Below are 19,938 nucleotides of genomic sequence, written 5' to 3'. Positions count from 1 at the left end.
TTTGAGGAAACAGACTTTATTTACAACCAACAGCCACTATCTTCACAGCAAAGCTACACAGCTTATAAATAGAGAACGGCACAGATGCTGTACAGAAATAGCAACATGTGACTCCAATACCTCAGTATACTGAGGCCTACTCTCAAGCACTTTTTAAGTTAATGATTCTCTAAGAAAAGAAATACACACACACTTGGAAGTTGTAATGAGTTGACCATCGATGTTGCCTTAGCACAACCTTGGCATAAAGCTTCACGAAATGCATTAACACTAAATTACACATTGCATTTGACGGCATTGCAGCCCACACATATGTACAAGCAAAAAAAAAATAATAATAATGCGAACGAGCACAAGATGACACCGAGATTCTTTCCTTGGCATAGAGTGCACCAAATAAATAACCTACACAGCTGCAAGTCCTGCTATGTACAGAACAAAGGCCCGAGAATTCTCCGTTCTTCCTTTCTATGGGCACAGCACCTTTGGTATGTTGCATTCTGTGCTGCACGAGTCCCCTCTCTCATTTCCCGCAATTACCCTCCTTTCGAAGCTCCACAAATGCGACATCAGTAGTACTGCGGATGCCTCCTGTAATCCCGTAACCTCAGGTACAGACAGCAGGAGAATATCATGCCAAAAACCTAGAAAAAGAACGAAAAAACGAAACAAAAGTGGATGTCAGTTGTTCCACAACACCAAGCATGCCTAGACACCAGTTGAATTGATGATAATAAAATCAAATATTTTATTGTTCGAAAGCTATGAAACTGTATAGTATACTGAGTGGACATAGCCATCAACGCCTAGAAAACTTGGTTGAAAAAGGAGTCATGAATGTACATTTCTGGGAGCTAAGGCATTGTGACTTCACTATATGACTGTTATTGTATTTCAATTTCTATTTTATTCACATTCATTCGACTTGCAAAGTATCAAAGTGGTGATGTAAACGTGTTGGTTCGTCTTGACAGAGAAAACCAGTGTGACGTGCATTAAACACGATTCAGCAGTCTGCGCTATCATGTCCTAGTGCATTATTTTCTTGTACTATTGTTCTGTACAAACCCTTTCTAGTCCAATTAAATTTTATTAATTAAATGAAAAATTTCTGTTTCATGCATCTGAATTACAAGAGACGGCCCAAAATAAAATAAACATTCCCAATGGAGTTTTCGGCAACACATCGAAGGCTTTTTCTCGTGAACTGCAAACAACTCAAGGAATTGGAGACTGTGTCGCTTTTCAGACTTCTTAATTCATGATCCTAACCCCATCAAATATGAATACAAATTGTTTGAAGTTTTTCTGCCCACCAAGGCGGGGGCAGCAGGCTCCAAAAATATGTCACAGAGGCCTAAACTCAGCATGATGCGATGCATGGGAGCTCGTGACATATGTACTGGGAAGAACCGTGTTTATCAGTGCACCAAGCCGACAAATCATGTTACTCAGATTCCTAAGATTAGTTTTAATGTTCATTCTTCTGCATGTATTTCTTGCAAAGAGTCATTAGACCGCAAAGGGTTAAGAGTATAAGAATTTGTTTGCTTTAGAGCTATGAATGTCTGACATCACTAATAACAAGGATCCTCTCCTATGTAACTTGATGCTTAGAAGGTATGCATACTTTCTTTTTTCTTGTACTGGTCTATGCTTGAGTCATTTAGAAGCATCTCAGATGTTCCCTCTGTCAGGCTCTGTCTGCAGGCTTTTGAAATACTCGAAACTTAGAAGTCCAAAGAATATTTTGTCACTTAGTACACACAACTACGTGTGGCTCACTTCTGGTTTCCTCAATGAAAATAAAAATCCATAATAATAGCTTCATATATGGCAAAATAATAATAACATAACCTTGAAATGTCGTTAACTTTTTATCAAGGTGAACCAATTCTTCGTACAACTTGACATAATCTGGTACAGTTGATTTCTTTTAGCTGGAATTTTCTTTTAGCCCGAGCAGTAAAAACTTTATTTAAATAAGCAACCACTGTGGCCTTAACACTTTCCCTACCACAAGAAATGACAGAAATTGTACCAACTTTCCCAGCAATTTCCCAGAAATCCTATGCATGGGCACCCATAATTCCAATGCAAGCATGAAGCAGCCCACAATAAATAAAGAAAGAAACTACACATGATGCCACTAACATTGACAAGCACCATCATCAAGTCTAGAAAAATGCAAGTAGAAGCAAGCTGATGGATATACTACTTGTCATTGGTTCACAGTGCAAGGTATTTCTGCTCATGACAACATTACTTGTCATCACCTATACTAGTTCCACTATACCTGTTAGCGGTAAAGAAAGGCTTAATCTGCTAATCTACCCCTTACAGCAGTTCTGCGACCGAATGTTGTGAAATGATCTGTTTATTGTGATGGCTGCAGTGACCGAAGGCAGATAATAATTACCTGAACAAGGCATATTCCGAGGCCGACAGCACCTATGATGATTAAATGCTCTCGAATCTGCTCATCAAGTGCGTTGATGCATCCCTGTAAAAGACATCAAATAAAATCGTCTTTGTTGTAGAATGAAACACTGCTCTTTCTTTAATGTAACAGAATAAAATTGCAATGACTCTAAAGCATTGGCAGTAAACATGCAGTTCTATCAGGTTGCACCAAGTGACATGCCGACACCATATGGTTATCTGTAAATTCTCAAGCTTATAGATCAGTTCTGCAACGCGTAATACACTATTGCTTAGAAAGCAATTGGAAGTTATTTTCTCATTGAACAAACGATCACCATCATCACTACTTATGCCTAATCATAGCGACCACAACTATTCTCTGTCCTTTTTCAAATAAGCATTTCGTAAAAATTGGCACTTGTGTGCCTTGCCGTCTTTTTTCCTTTTCTCAGCTTTGTGGCATTACTCTTTCGGCACTTTTGAAACTTTTGAATGTGGTCAAGTTAAAAAGCAGGACAAGTTGCTGGTGTTAAATGAACACAAGTCAACCATGTTTTTTAATATTCACCGCATCTCCTAGCTGGTTGAACCTTGAGGCACACAGTAATTGCATGGCATGAGTTAATCTTTAATGGCACAATTTCTGCTAAGGTCATCTTATACTGGGTCTTGTTGTGCCTAAAGTTTTAGCTTTGCAAATCATTTCTATGCACGTGCAGTAGCAGCAAGTTTTACTTTTCATTAAATTTAGAGACTTAGGCATCACATTATTTCAAGTAAGGATGCAACTTGCATACACTAGGTTAAGTCAACGAAATGAACTAACAATGCCATGAGATATTGTGATTAGCTGCTTTTGTCATGCTAGGATCATATTTCACTTTTGCGCTTACGTCATAGTAGATGTTTGATGGGTGGGCCAACTTGCCACAGCCCGGGCCTATGGTCTTGCAGCAGGAGTCCGGAACCTTGTTGTTGGTACGCGAGTGCTTGCGAAGCCACATGCTGAGTTTCCAGTCGTCGTAGCCATTGGCTCCACAGCACTTGAACTGAAAGTAGAGAATGAGAATGCACGGTCCAATTTAAATCCACCTCATGTGAAATTCAATGGCTGATACTTTCCTTGAGAAACCTGGTGCATCTAATGTGCACAGAGCCATTTGCGTTGCACTTTTTTTTTACTGCTAGCTGCCACTGGGCATGAGACTCTTAACAATGCTGGAAGTCTACCTTGCAGGGCAGTTCTAACTCGCAGGTTAATGGAAACATGCATATCGCAGTATAGAAGACTGTCTTGAGAACAGAAAATTTAAAATAATTTCACTCATGTATCCTGCAGCTAAGGAGCGATTGCCTCATGAGGATTTCATGGTGACCTTGATCAAAACCAGGTTATCATTCCCTATATTTTCTGCCAATATTTCTTGCAACACGTAATACATGATGTTAAAAATTGAGCCATAGTTAGATTGACATAGTAAGATGACAGTATAAGAACCAAACATTTTAGAAGGCCATGCGTAGGAGGAATAACTATTATTATATGCCAAAGTTCTAAATTTTCTTATTTTATGCAAGCACTTATAACATTTTTTTTGTAATCAGACAGTACTGTCTCACAGCAACATCTGTGGTTTTGGGAGCACACTGTATTTTAATTCAGTTATTTCTTTTTGCCCCTTGGCATTTTTTTATGCACCCTGCTATTTCAGTTAGTGGGAATCTTGACACAGACACTGCAGATTGACGGTGAATTAAATTAGGAAGATAGAGTCTTCTTTCAATATTGTACTCCTATGTTATTTAGTGGGAAATGGGTCATTAAAGGTGTCAGACCTTTCATCCTTACACTTCATGCCCAAACCTTGAAGGTAACAACATCAATGTGATGTCACAAATGTTGCTTTAATTTCAGGTATTTCAGCCATTGTAGTGCAGAAAAAGCTTTTGAAAGCTAACAGGCTCCACCTTTGCATACCTTCTAATGTAATGCAAACCTTCTTCGTGAATGAACTATTAACAAATTTCAGGCAGACACTGTAAAAATCTATCATGCTGTGGTAACTAAGTGGTATGAGAGCACGACTGGCACTTCCACCTATTCCTTGTTATGTATCCCCCCCCCCTCTTTAGTGCCAGTGCCATGCATCAGCGAGATCCCCCTATCTTCTTTGGCACACATGACAAAGACATTGAAGATTGAATCTCCTCTTACGAGCGAGTAAGCGGCCATAACCAGTGGGACGATGTTACCAAGTTGAAAAATGTCTCATTCTACTTCTCAGACATTGTGAAACTATGCTTTCTAAACCATGAAGCCAACCTCACTTTGTGGTTGGTCTGCAAGACCAGCTTTACCCAAGTTTTCGGTCGGCCAGCAGTACGAAAGCTTCGTGCAGAACAACGTTTGTGTACATGATCCCAAGAGATCGGAGAGAATTTCACGAGCTATGTTGAGGACTTTGCAAACGGGTGAACGTCTCGATGTCAGAGGAGGAGAAGATCAAACATATAATGAAGGGTATTGAGGACGACGCGTCCCAAATTATATTACCAAAGAGTCCTCATGCTGTCGTCGAATAGACAGAATTGTGCCAGAATTGTGACGAGTTGTGCAGGGGACAGCTTCCCACACGATGTCCCAGTATACGCCCGCCAACTCTCTGTGAAGCCTTGGAGTTGGCGACAACCATGCTACTCTGTTCCTAAAAATTTAGGAGTTCATTCGCGCTGGGGTATCTCGCCTGCTATCTTTGATGTCTTGTGTCCCGGAACCACCACCACCTTTGCCACCTACGGTCCGCGACTTCATTCAAGAGCAAGTTGCTCAAGCAGTTCCTCCAGCCCGTGAACGGACACCAGTCACTGCACCTCTCACGTACATTGAAGCAGTTTTCCGATCTCATCCACGAACGCTCTTCCGCTCCCTATGCATCGACCGCCGTCATTTTTGCCACCATCTATGCCACTTCCAAACCGGCAGCATTTTCTTCCTATGCCGCTACCAGACCGACAGCATTTCCCGACTTCTCAACCACAACTCGGACCTTACCCCCACCAGTGGCACATTTTCGATGACCGTCCAATATGTTTTGCTTGTCGTGGTGCTGGTCACGTGGCGTGCCCCTGCCATCGTTGCATGCTTCTTTTCATTGCATCCATCTTGGAGCACCGTGTCATTGACGACTAGGTTGATGACATGCTCAAGCGTGACATTGTACAGCCTTCAAACAGTCCCTGGGCGTCACCGGTCGTTCTTGGTAAGAAAAAGCATGGCTCTAATCAGTTCTGCATTGACTACCTACATCTGGACAAGCTAGCGCACAAGAACGTTTACCCGTTACCGTGCATCGGCAACACCCTCGACTGTTTGCAGGAAGCAGAGTTCTTTTTTTCGCTGGATTTACGTTCCGGATGCTGACAAGTCCCTTTGGCACCATCTGGTCGACTTAAATAGCATTTTTAACACCTGTCAGACTACTATATGAATTCATTGCAATGCCTTTCGGCCTGTGTAAAGCTCCAGCCACTTTTGAGAAGACGATGGATAATATTTTACGCAGCCTCAAATGGAACACATGCCTATGCTACCTAGGTGGCGTAGTTGTCTTTTCCGCCGATTTCAAAACACATCTCGGCCATCTCGAGCACGTTCTGAAATGCCTCACTGACGCGGGACTTAAACTCAACTTAAGAAACTCTGATTTAGGCGCCCAAAAGCTCACTATTCTTGGCCATGTTGTATCGCGAGATGGCATCCTCCCGGATGCAGCCAAGCTCCACGCTGTCGCCGACTTTCCACAGCCAAAAAAGTTAAAGGAGATTCAAAGTTTCCTTGGTTTATGCTCATACTTCCGACGTCTCATTCGAAATTTCGCCTCCATAAGTGCACCCCTGACAGTCCTTCTAAGTGGTGACAAAGAGCTTTCCGCTTGTTCGCCAACCTGCAATGACACACCACCCCTAACCTCGCCACCTATCCTCCGCCACTTCGATCCTGCAGCCCCCACCGAGGTCCACCCAGATGCCAGCGGCATCGGACTCGGTGCCGTACCCACACAACGAAAAGCGGGGTTCGATGAATATGTTGTCGCCTACGTGAGCCGAACTCCTACAAAGGCCGAGGCTAATCACTTGGTTACAGAGAAATAGTGTTTAGTCATTATTTGGGCCCTGGGAAAATTTCGTCCTTATTTGTGTGCGTACCCTTTCGATGTCGCACATTGACCACCACGTTTTGTGCCTGTCCACCCTTAAGGACCCATCTGGCTCACTTCCTCGCTGGGCCCTTAAGCTTCTCTACTGTTCCACGCTCACGTTCTCTACTGTTCCAGCCGCAAACACACGGACGCAGACGCCCTTTCTCGCTCATCGGTCTCTGCTGACAGCACTTGCCTATCCACCCTTGAGCCCACACTTACATCTCATGCACTGTGCAATGCGCCATTGGAGAAGCGCAAGGATCCCTGGATCAGTGCTCTCAGCATCCTTTCTGATCCATTCACCATCTCGCGCTCTTTGCCGCCAGGCTACCCACTTCTGCATTCGCGATGGCCTCCTTTATCGTCGTAGCTACGTTTCTGACGGTCGCAAGTGGCTTCTTGTGATACCCCGCCATCTCCGTGATTTTATCTGCGACGCTTTCCATGCAGACCCACAGTGCACACATGCCGGCCTCTTCAAGACCTACACTTGACTGCGCCTCCGATTTTATTGGCGCGGCATGTATAACTACATCCGAAAGTTCATTCGCTCCTGTGCTCAGTGCTAACGCCGAAAAATACCTCCCAGACAACTCTACCCATCACAACCCCCTTCCCTGCCCTAGTCGACCCTTTGATCCTGTTAAGGTGCATAATAATACAACTATTACCTTCAGCAGGCACTTGGTCTGCCTGAAGGCATGTACCATTTGGTACTTGTCCGGATTGGGCGTTTGAAGGATATGCACCTTTGTTGATAGGCCACGGGCCAGGCATAAAAAAAAAAGAGCAGGGTGCCGGCCGGAGCAATTCCCGGGGAGGGTGGCTGAAGCCCCGGTGCCCCCTCACTTTGGCTATGCTACTGGTTACTACGCAACATGATATGCTGAGGGCCGCTTACAGATATGTCAATCCAATGTTGGTTCAACCGGAATCTTTGTTAACATATATACGCATCTTACTTTGCAAGTCTGCATGTGGGGATTTGTGCCTGCAGGAGCACAACTTGTGTTTGGGACACGAGTGTCATTACAATAACTACTCAGCACAAAAAATGCACAAGTAAAAAGAACAGTGTAAATCTGGTACTAAAGCATACAAATGGCTACCTGGGCAGAACAAGTAAACATGCAAAACAATAGCATTAGTTTGTGTTTTCAGAAAACCCAGATGAAGTGTAGCATGAACCAATATTATACAGAAATAATAAATGTTGCCGAAATTTCATAGCAATAGCAAGTCCACAGGCTGACAACAAGATTTCTTCGACAAGCTTAAAGAACAACCTATAAATTTTTCTCCTGATGTGCCAAGCTTCTGCTCTCAGTATGACTGGCCTATTTGGTGTTCCAGAACTTAAATCTACCACTTTAGACGAACTTAATTCTCTTCAACTTTTGTTGTGTGTTTTGTTTACTTCCATGGTCGCTGCTGACTGGTACAAGCTCTGTTAACACGAAAATTTTTAATCAGATTTAGTGGTGGAGCAAGTGGATTATAAACTAGAGCTTTTGTTGCCACTTGTTCTGATAGTCCAATACTTAATGGTTCTTGGAAGGTCAGAAGGGTAAAAGAAATTCATGTCATTTGTGGTAACAAAATATTCTGCTGTAAGTAAACCAATGTAAACGAAAGAATAGTTTTGGTGAGTGGATTATCTCGCATTTAAGTCTAGTACATCACTGTAATCTAGGTTTAACAGTGACTTACAGCTGAATTCTGCTCACACAAAATTTATTAAAATGCGGAATGTTCTGTTGGCAAGAAATCTATGATTACTAGTGATGAAGCAATGAAACCAGCATACAGCAACATATTTTTACTTCCTGAGGTTGGAAAGACTAGATTGTTTGCTTTTCTTCGCATGTAATGGCGTGATGAAAATTACGTTTCAAGTAAGAACTGTACCATTTTAGCATTATCATCACAGGTACCGCTGAAGTTCCCTGTAATGCCCAAGATTTACTAGATAAATATGTTGTCCACTGTGCATGCTTGCAACGACTAGATATACCAGGCAAACCGATACAGCTGCCCAAAATGTCAACCAAATTTTAACTGTTACGGATATTAATAACGCGGGGTGGTAGCGGTCGTTTGATGGTCATAAAATGAAGGGATGGGTATGAATAGTATATCTATATAACGCAAAATAAGTCTGCGCAATGCAATGCGACCGAAGTCATAGGCGTCGCACCAAGTCCGATACAGTGATTCGCACTCGCGCATGGCCACCTGCGCATGCGCCGGTACAACATGCCTGAGCGCATGTTTGTGCCGTTGTCCCTTGAAACCGCAGCGGCACTCTCACTACATCGCAGGCACGCGCCGCACATGCGCGTACGTAGTACACTTCCGGGGGGGGGGGGGGGGGTGCTGAAGCGTCGGCTTTCCTGCACGGCTGCGTTGTCCGGTGGATCAGCCCGCCGATGTCTAAAGGGATACTACACGGAAATTTTGAATTGCGAGTTTCGACTACACTTCCTGGACAGCGTAAAGGTAAGCCTTACTGAAAACGCAAGTTTGGTGAACCATGTAAGATACAGCAAACGAAAGACTGATGGCAACTCCATTTACCGCATCTACTAGTGATGTCGTAGATTTTGACAGCGTCCGTTCCGGTCCAGTCGATTGTTTACCGAAAGGTAACGACTTCATTGCATTTTAATCGGAAAAAAATTTCAACCATTGATATTCTGATAACCTTTTATTTTGTAAAAGACCGCTCAATTACGTTTAAAGGCATTGAAAACCGCAACGGCACCCTGATGCCTGCCATATGAGCCGAGAAGCTGGTTCCTGCCCTTCTCTTCTTTCCTCCTCTAGACCCGGGCCGGCTGCGACAACACCTCCTATGTTAAAGCCCCTCAATTTTCCAAAAGTAGCGCCATTCTTAGATCTTTCCGCCACCCCCGCTCACCCAGGCGCTTCCTCCTCCACTCCTCCTGTCGCCCCAGCCTCCCCCGCTCCCCCATTGGCCAATCTGTGTCACGTGAAAGCAGGCCCCGCGCTTTTGTATATTTTTTTCTTTCCGGCGCAGAGCAGGCGCCGCGCTTTTGTATATATTTTCTTTCCAGCGCGCTGCGACCCCCATTCTTGGGCCTGCGCGACGAAGTACGGCAGGCGGTTTGAAGGAGCGCGGTAGTTTTATACAATGTGTTAGGGCCGAGTGCTTAATTGCGATGCCGTGCTGCTGCGCCTACGGTTGCCACAACAGACCCAGTGACGGCAAAAAGCTTTTTGTTTTACCATCCGCCGGGCGCAACGCAAAACGAAGAAAAGTGTGGATTCACAAGATCGGGCGGACTGACTTCGAGCAAGTGGCAAAGAACGCGCGGCTTTGTGAAGTGACACGGCTCCTCCAACCTCTTCTTTTGACGCCCGTGTCAAAACGGGCCCGTGTCCAGTGCATTGGGGGTGCGTTAAAGAACCCCAGCTGCAAAAAAAAAAAATTAATCCAGAGCCCCCATTATGGCGTGCCTTATGAGATCGTGGTGTTGGGATGTAAAACCCAAGAATCAACTTTTCTTCTGTCTTGTGTGCCTTGACTGTTCCAGTTAACGCAACACTGCTTCCTTGTGAAAACTTACAACGCAAAAGAATACAGACGCATGTAGTATACAGAGATAAAATTAGCACTTCAACAAAAGTGTTGCTGGTGCCAATGAGGGAGGGGGATAATTATTTTCTGAATCTCTTTCCAGTTGTCCCATCAAGTTCCTTCTTTCTTTTCTATCAAATTCTAACCATTTGCACTGTAATAAATAAATAACGATTTCATATGCTGGTACGTTGTTAAAATTATCTATACCGCCTATGTGTGAAAACGTTGCTCATGGCCACCACAACCTGTGCATGAGCTACGTACATCTGTAAAAGGCGCGGAACAGAAACGGCCCTGCTGCCAGGCATTGCTGATCGCAGACAGTCGGAATCTCTCACGCGCCGGCCGAACAAGAGCATCCTGCAGGTACGTAAATTAACCTACGAAACCACGTGCACATACTTTCGCGCTGTCAAAACCTGAAACTCTGGTAATTACTCGCGTGTCTGAGCACACCGCGTGCTTGTGTCGTGTTTCAGCAACACGAACTTTCAACGTGCGCGCGCTTTACGCCTTAAATACGCCTTGAATAATGGTGCTTTTCTCTATTTCTTCCGCAAATCCGACACGACATTCTTAAGGCCAGTTACCGACTGACAAAGCAAGATCCAGATTGAAAAAACTGCTCCGCAGGACTCGAACGAACTTTTCCGCGGATTTCCTCCCGTAGCGTGTTAGCCGTCGTCTGCTACGGCAGGCCCACCACCAGCGGCGCCACCGTCGAGGCCGCGCCGAGCGGAGGAGGAGGGAAGTGAATGGCGCTACTTTGGGAGATTGAGGAGTTTTACTCCTATGTTGGCTGCGAGCGCTAGCTGCGGTGGCCGCTGCAAACCTAAATCACGTAGCCCTGCCTCCGGGATTTTAGCGGCGTCTTTTGCGATCCCGGAGGCTGGACCCGCGGTCTCTCGTCGAGCCATTGGTCGAGCGCGCGCCAGCCTAATTATCGTCACTTCCTCCGCAACAGGAAGTGCGTCGGCAGCGAGCGCCATCTCTCCGCGACTACCCTGAACTACGGGAACCTCCGCTCCAATGCGAAGACTAGCGACGCGGCAGGCATTCTTTTTTTTATTTTTTATGCGAAGCATATTACTAGAGCTCAACCCAGCTCCTCAGGTGCGGCGGTGTCGCCTTCAATACCACGTGACACCGTGACGTCACGACAGAGGAGAAACGGGGCTCCAACTCGCGCCGTCGCTCGCGGCGGTATATAAGCAGGTGCGCTTGCCTCTGCTAGACACTCACGAGGTGAGATGCCTCTTGGAGACAGAGCTGCTCGTGGGAATGAGAAGCGAAGGTTGCGGCGTGCTACAGAGACTGTGTCTAGGTGGCTTTGCTACGGCGCAGCGACTACGCGCCCCGCATCGGACGCTGTGAGCGTCGAGCAACGCAGCGTTCGGCGCGACAACGAAATGTGCGCCTGAGCAAGCGCCGCACGCCTGAGCCGACGCCGACGACACCGGCTTTTCTGCGACACGAGCTCCTCAACGCTGTCGCGTTAAAATAAAGGCTAGTATGCTTCGCATCCTGGGCTTAACCTTAGCTAAGCCACAGCCAGTTTTTTTTTGTTAAAGGGCCCCTGAAACGGTTCGGACAAATTTTGTAGGCGCGTAGGGTACAGCTTAAGTAGAACATTCGCACCACAATTTAAGTGAAGCGTTACGTATTAATGGAGCTACAAGCGATTATAAGTTACCCTCCTCCCCAGCCATGCTTTTCCTCCTCAACTCGTCCGCCGAGCGAGCGGGGCTAAGCTCCGCCTTCACTGGTCCTGCGTCACGATGCGACGTCACATCGTCCACTTCCGGGTGTTTTGGAGCCCGCCCCCGCCCGCGCGAAACCTCTCCGCTAGCTGCTTGGCTGTCGACCCCAAGCGAGAGCTATCGAAGCAGCGTGCCTTGCGAGCATTCTGTCGTAGCGCCGAACGTGTCTGGTATTCCGTTAACCACAGGCAAGCTGGTCATTTCGGCAAATGACTGGAGGCATAAACTCAAGCTGATGACGGAACTTTGGCGTAGACGTACGTGAGCGGCCTGATCGGTCTGCATGGTCCAGACACTTGTTAGCGCAGCGCTTAACCAGTCAAACAAAGCGCTAATATTGCTCTAACGAAGTGTAAAACATTTTAAACATTTATAAAAACAACGTGTTGATGATTACACTCCTGCGAAAACTACGCACCAGCAGCAAAAAAGGAAACGCTTCGTTGCTGCTACTGTGTATGGTTGAGCTCTATGCCACCAGGTGGCTGCACCGTGCAGACCATTCACATTTGCCCTTCTGCTCATTTTGGCTCATCCCGTTACGGCATAGTCAGGCGGCCAGATCCTGTCCCCTTGCGCTTACGTTTGCCCTAATACGGGACTCGCGAAACGCTATTGCGTTAGTAATCTTCCGGTGTAAAGTGACGGCCACAAACGCGCAAATCCTGCGCAGCAGCCAGTTCGCTCGTACGCTGCCTTGCAGAGGGACACGATGTCGCAGCTTGACATATTGCCAGTCGCTACGTTTGCTGCCCACAAGGCAACAAAGTCGAATCATAGTGCTCGCGAAAAGACTGACACCAACTCTGACCGCGGAGCTCTCGTCAAAATGGAGTACGTTGTAACACAAGCAGACGACACTTGCTGTGTGCCGGAAGTGCTCAAGTGTACTGAAAAATTGTTCTTGTGCATTCTCTTTATGCTACTTTCTTTTTATAAAAACAAATTAACTAACATTCCAACTATTACGAAGATCATTTGTTTACCATAAAGTTAGAAAAATTATCGATCACGCGCCCTGGTCAGCCAATCGGATAGCTCACCCCACTGACGTCATATTGGTTATTTCGGTCATATGGGTAGGGGCGGCTTAAAATTCCGCCGAGCAGTGCGCTGCGATCGGCAGCGATGTGCATTTTTAAAACCTTATAATAAATTACACGCTTTACGCAGAGCACTTAGACGTGTCAATTAATGATCAGAAGGACCTACTCTAACGACTCAGTACGTTTGTCGGAAATCGTCAAAAGCGTTTCAGGGTCCGTTTTTTTCAGGGTCCCTTTAAAGGGACAGGGTCCCTTCCCTTTAAAGGGACCCTGAAAAAAACGGACCCTGAAACGCTTTTGACGATTTCCGACAAACGTACTGAGTCGTTAGAGTAGGTCCTTCTGATCATTAATTGACACGTCTAAGTGCTCTGCGTAAAGCGTGTAATTTATTATAAAGGGACCCTGAAAAAAACGGACCCTGAAACGCTTTTGACGATTTCCGACAAACGTACTGAGTCGTTAGAGTAGGTCCTTCTGATCATTAATTGACACGTCTAAGTGCTCTGCGTAAAGCGTGTAATTTATTACAAGGTTTTAAAAATGCACATCGCTGCCGATCGCAGCGCACTGCTCGGCGGAATTTTAAGCCGCCCCTACCCATATGACCGAAATAACCAATATGACGTCAGTGGGGTGAGCTATCCGATTGGCTGACCAGGGCGCGTGATCGATAATTTTTCTAACTTTATGGTAAACAAATGATCTTCGTAATAGTTGGAATGTTAGTTAATTTGTTTTTATAAAAAGAAAGTAGCATAAAGAGAATGCACAAGAACAATTTTTCAGTACACTTGAGCACTTCCGGCACACAGCAAGTGTCGTCTGCTTGTGTTACAACGTACTCCATTTTGACGAGAGCTCCGCGGTCAGAGTTGGTGTCAGTCTTTTCGCGAGCACTATGATTCGACTTTGTTGCCTTGTGGGCAGCAAACGTAGCGACTGGCAATATGTCAAGCTGCGACATCGTGTCCCTCTGCAAGGCAGCCTACGAGCGAACTGGTTGCTGCGCAGGATTTGCGCGTTTGTGGCCGTCACTTTACACCGGAAGATTACTAACGCAATAGCGTTTCGCGAGTCCCGTATTAGGGCAAACTTAAGCGCAAGGGGACAGGATCTGGCCGCTTGACTATGCCGTAACGGGATGAGCCAAAATGAGCAGAAGGGCAAATGTGAATGGTCTGCACGGTGCAGCCACCTGGTGGCATAGAGCTCAACCATACACAGTAGCAGCAACGAAGCGTTTCCTTTTTTGCTGCTGGTGCGTAGTTTTCGCAGGAGTGTAATCATCAACACGTTGTTTTTATAAATGTTTAAAATGTTTTACACTTCGTTAGAGCAATATTAGCGCTTTGTTTGACTGGTTAAGCGCTGCGCTAACAAGTGTCTGGACCATGCAGACCGATCAGGCCGCTCACGTACGTCTACGCCAAAGTTCCGTCATCAGCTTGAGTTTATGCCTCCAGTCATTTGCCGAAATGACCAGCTTGCCTGTGGTTAACGGAATACCAGACACGTTCGGCGCTACGACAGAATGCTCGCAACGCACGCTGCTTCGATAGCTCTCGCTTGGGGTCGACAGCCAAGCAGCTAGCGGAGAGGTTTCGCGCGGGCGGGGGCGGGCTCCAAAACACCCGGAAGTGGACGATGTGACGCGCATCGTGACGCAGGACCAGTGAAGGCGGAGCTTAGCCCCGCTCGCTCGGCGGACGAGTTGAGGAGGAAAAGCACGGCTGGGGAGGAGGGTAACTTATAATCGCTTGTAGCTCCATTAATACGTAACGCTTCACTTAAATTGTGGTGCGAATGTTCTACTTAAGCTGTACCCTACGCGTCTACAAAATTTGTCCGAACCGTTTCAGGGGCCCTTTAAAGGATGGATTGCCCTGACGTACCAGCTCAGAAGTTTCAGCGCGGACTTCGAAAGAAGGAGTTTAGCCCTCATTTTCTTCACTACAGTAGTAATGAACACCTTTCCTCCAGAAGAGTAGAAATAGTTCTGAAAGAATACTTTACCGCTGTCAACACGAAGAGTCGGAGACAGAAGATCTCGACCGAAGCGCTCTTGATAGTGTTTTTCTCAAGCTGATAACTTGACAGCACTGACTGCAATAGCGTGGTTAAGCGTCGCGCTTGAACTTCTCGCACCCTTAAAATCCTTATCACGCTATGTAGGGCCTGCAATGACATCTCACAGGCTCCACTACGCTGCCGTAAAAAGCCGCGCCATTAACATTACATCACTTTCCGAGTTTGAGCTCCGCATTGTTCTGCACTTTGAATATCCAATAGTCTGACAATATTTAAGATAAAAAGCGTGCGCTGCGAGTGTTATGTTTCATGACCTTTTTTTCTTTTCTTTTTGTGGGCTGCCATTCTCGAAATTCTGAGAAATAATTTAGTGAAGAATGTCAGACCTGCTACAAGAAACCTTAGGGATAGAATAATGTAGCAATATAAGCCGCATACATACACCATGACATCGCATGTACATATACCTAAACATATGCAGGCCTTCACGGCAACGTCGACGGCGTTAATACGCTTGGAGTGTCCATATATTTGCTATCGCAATAAAGAAGAATGGGAAGTTTCGCACGAAAAGCTGAGAACACGACAGCAATAGCAAGCTTTAGCGTTGCGCGAGAACTGCTCGGACGGCGTCCTAACTGTACACGTTTTCGACATGTTGGCGCAACACAGCGCGCATGACAACTCGTGGGGGTGCTATCTTAAAAGAACACTGTACTTAAAAGAGAGGTTCCTTTTCCGAACCATCACAAGATCGCGCCCTTGCTGGGCAGGAGGAGATTAGAAGTGCCGCCAGATGGCGTTGCGGGAGTCACACGTCGGTATTTGCTGCGGCAAAGCTAGGGAAACCACTGGCCTCCTTGAAGCCCTTGGGTTCAGCAAGAGCAGGGGAAAAGTAAAGATGTCCGCAATAGAGATTAGTAAGAGGCGATTGGAAGATTGGTGGAGGTAGGGAAACGACAAAAAACGGAGACGTACAAAAGCAAAGTTCGCAATAGGGGGTCACAAAATCTGGTTGTGGGAGTTCGTAGTGTTTTTTTTTTCTTTTTTTTTTCTTTTTTAACTTAGGTAGGACATTAGGCAGTATAATAGCAAGATCTTGGTGTCGCAACCCACCGCCCCGTTCCAAAGGGGACGCTCATAACATCCATACATCCGTCGGTGGTGCACGAGAGGAGACCGACGGGAAACCATCGGCATTAGTCGGTGCCCTATGAAATATCAGATAACGTCAGCTCGACGTTCACTGCACTGCTCGGACCATAGCAAACACACAGCGACTCTATGGGAACGTTATAGTGGGCTTATGCGCGCGAACGCTCATGCCAGCAGTGGAAGGCCGAACGCTGCCCATGTTAGCAGGAAACCCTGTGGTCCACTTGGCTTCGTTGTTTTCCCAGCCAAGCGCTCTCCGCGTCTCTGGAGACCCTGTACCCTTCGCGCGCCGCGTGAGCCCGCATAATTACTATAGCAATAAAGAAATCCCCGTTATATTCGTGCAAATGTTGCAAGTGCAATCGCTTAATGCTGGACTATGTAAAGTGTACGTACGGTGCGCTGCAAATCGTTGATTGCCTCTGTTCTGCTTGCGTCGATGCCGTAGCTCTCGACGAAAGTTGTGTTCAGTCCATCAGCCAACTCGTGCCACACCTGAAACAGTTGTGAAAAAAAATAAAACATGCTTTACGCGATCGGTATTCGGCAAAACAGCCTTATGTACCTTTTTGAAGTACACGTGGAGCACGTGCAATTTCATCTCATCTTCAGAACGTTTTATGTTTTGCTAATATATTTGTTTGCTCCTTTAATAGCAGGTAGACAACCATTACTTCTATGGCTATAATCAGCACGCAAATGTTACTACTGCCAACTTGTGTCAATATATTTTTGCATTGAGACAAAAGAAAGAAAACAATTTATGTACGTCCAGCATGCCTTATTTGATAACACAAATTTTGTTTAATGATTCGAACACGTGGATGTATAATGTGCAGGACGTATTAATGTGTACACTAACAGGAGTGTGCTGCTGTTGCTAGCAGTTAACTCGCTTCCTATAGACTGCCCAATGAATAAAGACTCTTGTTTCACCTGTTCTTCATAGACGTAGGCAATGATCCCCGCAACGGCTTCCATCAGGAATATCAAAAGGAGCAAGAAGGTGTACTGCAAGGAAAACGATGATGCAGCATTTAGTCATGCGTACGGTGTGCTACATACACAATCATCCAGAAGTGTGGTGTGTCATAGTGATGCTCTATGAATTCGCCACGCATCAGTGTCAGTGCACACAATTAACAGCTAATAACAAGTGATCATGCACGCATTATTGTTTCGCTGGTTCTTCTCACAATTTGCGTCCGTTTAACTCATCACTCTGCGAGGACAGGATACCCAGTACAGTAAGTTACCATCGAAGTGTTGGCTTCAGGCTGGAGCTCCCTTTTTTGCTCGCATTGTTGATCAATCAAGTCTCAGTCCAGTGGCGTAGCTAGGTCGTCTGGCACCCGGGGCCCATAGATCTTCTGTCACCCTCCTCCCCGGGTGTAGCCGGCGGAAAGAAGGGTGTCTTCAGATCTATATGACACCCCCCCCCCCCCTCGCTGGCCCCTTGCACCCGGGGCCCACGGCCCCCCCGGCCCACCCTGTTGCTACGCCACTGTCTCAGTCATCCTTAGACCCCTATGATCTACACAGCAAGCATTTTACAGGATAGAACTCACGCGAGGTTTCTTTCTTTCTTTCTTTCTTTCTTTCTTTCTTTCTTTCTTTCTTTCTTTCTTTCTTTCTTTCTTTCTTTCTTTCTTTCTTTCTTGTGACTCCTGGGGGAATGGTTTTCAACATACAGCATCAGACACACACACAAACATGGTGCTGCAAAACTGCTCCGTTCAAACGATACGCTGGGTGCAGCCGACGGATAGTTTTTCTAGCGAAGGTCTTTTATAGTAGCCAAGATATTCTCGCGGGAAAGGAAAGGAATCGGTCGCTGATTGGACGCCGCGCCATGTTGCGACCCGAAAGCAACGCATGCAGTGTCGGGGCAAAGTGTGAACCATCACGGCACTCACGGCCAAGAGGAAGCACCGGTGCAGGCGGCAGACGGCCACGCACCCGAGCGCCGTGACGAGGATGACCAGCGCCCCGGCCAGGACCAGCATGTAGGCCGTCGACGCGTAGGTGGCCGTGGTCAGCAGGCTCAGGTGGTGCCGCTTGGCCACCAGCGTCCACACGCCTACGCCGAGCACCGCGCATCCCGACAGCTGCGAGGGAGAGAGAAGAACTCGATCAACCGTTTGCTGTGCACACCGTGTAGTAGCAAACAACGTACGATAACCTCAAGGCCCGAAACCCCCAAGTTCCAGGTTAAGTTCCATTACGTAGTAAGGACTGGCTTGTATCAGACACAAATGACGTCCAGAAAACAACGCACCTCCCATGGATACGTTCAGTGGGTGTGCCTTGCAAAACTCACCGGGTACAATTCGTAAATTGCAATATGTGCCTTTAATTAATTAATTAATTTAATTAGTCAGTTTCTGTTAATTAGTTGAATATGTGTTTCAATTTGTCGTGCTAGTAATGTCCGCCTCTTCGAATGCTCCAGCTCAAGGACAAGAATTATGCGATCTGCTACAGGCGATTTTTTAAAATTCCGAGAAAATTAAAATTGCTCACCCTGTACATAATCGCGCGTTAGGTTGAATAGAGGGTTTGCAATCTCGTAGAAACTTGAGGTGAAGCGCCAATAGGACGCTCCATAGATCGGCAAAATGAACGGAACTTACTCAGACGCATTCACAAAATATATGTTAACACTACTGTTTAACAATAGCGTAGACCTTCACTTCGATCTGCACTATAGCTAGCTAGTGCTATGTACATCACATCACTAGTATATCAAAATCCGTCTATCTCTCGCTCACGCCCGTTAAATGATGCAGAACTCAACAATCGGCATGTCATATAAATTCGTGTCGAACGTACGCAGTAGGAATGATGCCGCTGCCGTCATACGATCGTCGTCACCGTTTCGCAATTGTCATCGCACACAAGTATACGCTCGCGTCACGCACATATGTAGCTCTCGATTTACGCAAATGCGTTGGTCCACCTGGTAACGCTTCGCGGTGCCCCACGCAATGCTTTACAGCCAATGACAACGCGCACAATGCTTCACCTAACATCGACTGCAACAATTCGTAAGATTTTTTTTCTCTTTTCTTTCGTTTTTTTATGTGTTTGTGAATACGGACCACCATCTATACATGACACAGTTCCCTACGCGCTAACTGCTCGTCATCTCGCTGTGGAGTGGACAGCATTCCCAAGAGGTCGACCTGCGCCCTCCAAACGAGGACCTATCCTCGAGCATCCGAGACGCGAACTTTTTTTTTTCTAAATTTTGTTTAGCGAGTCCTTCCTCGACGCGACCTCTATAATGTGCTTGGGTTGTTGCTGAAGGCGAACGCACTTCGCCCGCGTTTATCGCTTGTATACGAGCAAAGCACTCTGGCAGATGATGTTTACTCCCTAATGTGTTTCTCTTCTGTCTTTCCTTCCTTCCGTTCTTTTCTTTCTTTCTTTTTTTTTAGATTTCGCCCCAATGCCGCGATCGCCTATCTTGCACCTCTCCAGAGGACCGGGCACCTCGCGCACATCCGGAACGGGCCGCGCGCACGCTCACACTTGAATTCGGCGCGGTAACAGCTCCCGGGCGTGACCGGACCGTTGTCGTCGGCACCTTCTTAGTGCGGGCGCCTTCGATTAGGGGAACCGTTAATCACGGAGAAAGAGAATCGGCGCGGGTCAAAGAGAAGAGGGCGGAGGAAAGCCGAGGAAGTAAAACGTGACCACCCCCCGGCCTCCCC

At 46.5% G+C, this 19,938-nt stretch overlaps 1 protein-coding gene across 2 annotated transcripts in view; it reads right to left on the bottom strand.

Moving 5' to 3' along the window:
• The window catches only part of LOC135908458 (CD151 antigen-like), a 138,361-nt gene continuing 118,423 nt past the window's right edge, over nt 1–19,938 (bottom strand). For both annotated transcript variants that reach the window (XM_065440225.2, XM_065440224.2), the window contains 6 exons: nt 18,139–18,330; nt 17,159–17,233; nt 16,619–16,717; nt 3,318–3,473; nt 2,420–2,503; nt 1–644 (listed from right to left, as the gene is read on the bottom strand). In XM_065440225.2, coding sequence (XP_065296297.1) covers nt 570–644; nt 2,420–2,503; nt 3,318–3,473; nt 16,619–16,717; nt 17,159–17,233; nt 18,139–18,330 — 681 coding nt within the window. In that variant the 3' untranslated portion in view covers nt 1–569. The remainder of the gene's footprint in view (nt 645–2,419; nt 2,504–3,317; nt 3,474–16,618; nt 16,718–17,158; nt 17,234–18,138; nt 18,331–19,938) is intronic.

The sequence above is a fragment of the Dermacentor albipictus genome, chromosome 3, assembly GCF_038994185.2.
Source record: "Dermacentor albipictus isolate Rhodes 1998 colony chromosome 3, USDA_Dalb.pri_finalv2, whole genome shotgun sequence".
Lineage (NCBI taxonomy): Eukaryota > Metazoa > Arthropoda > Arachnida > Ixodida > Ixodidae > Dermacentor > Dermacentor albipictus.
Note: the sequence above shows the minus strand (reverse complement) of the source record. Positions and strands in the feature narration are given on the sequence as shown.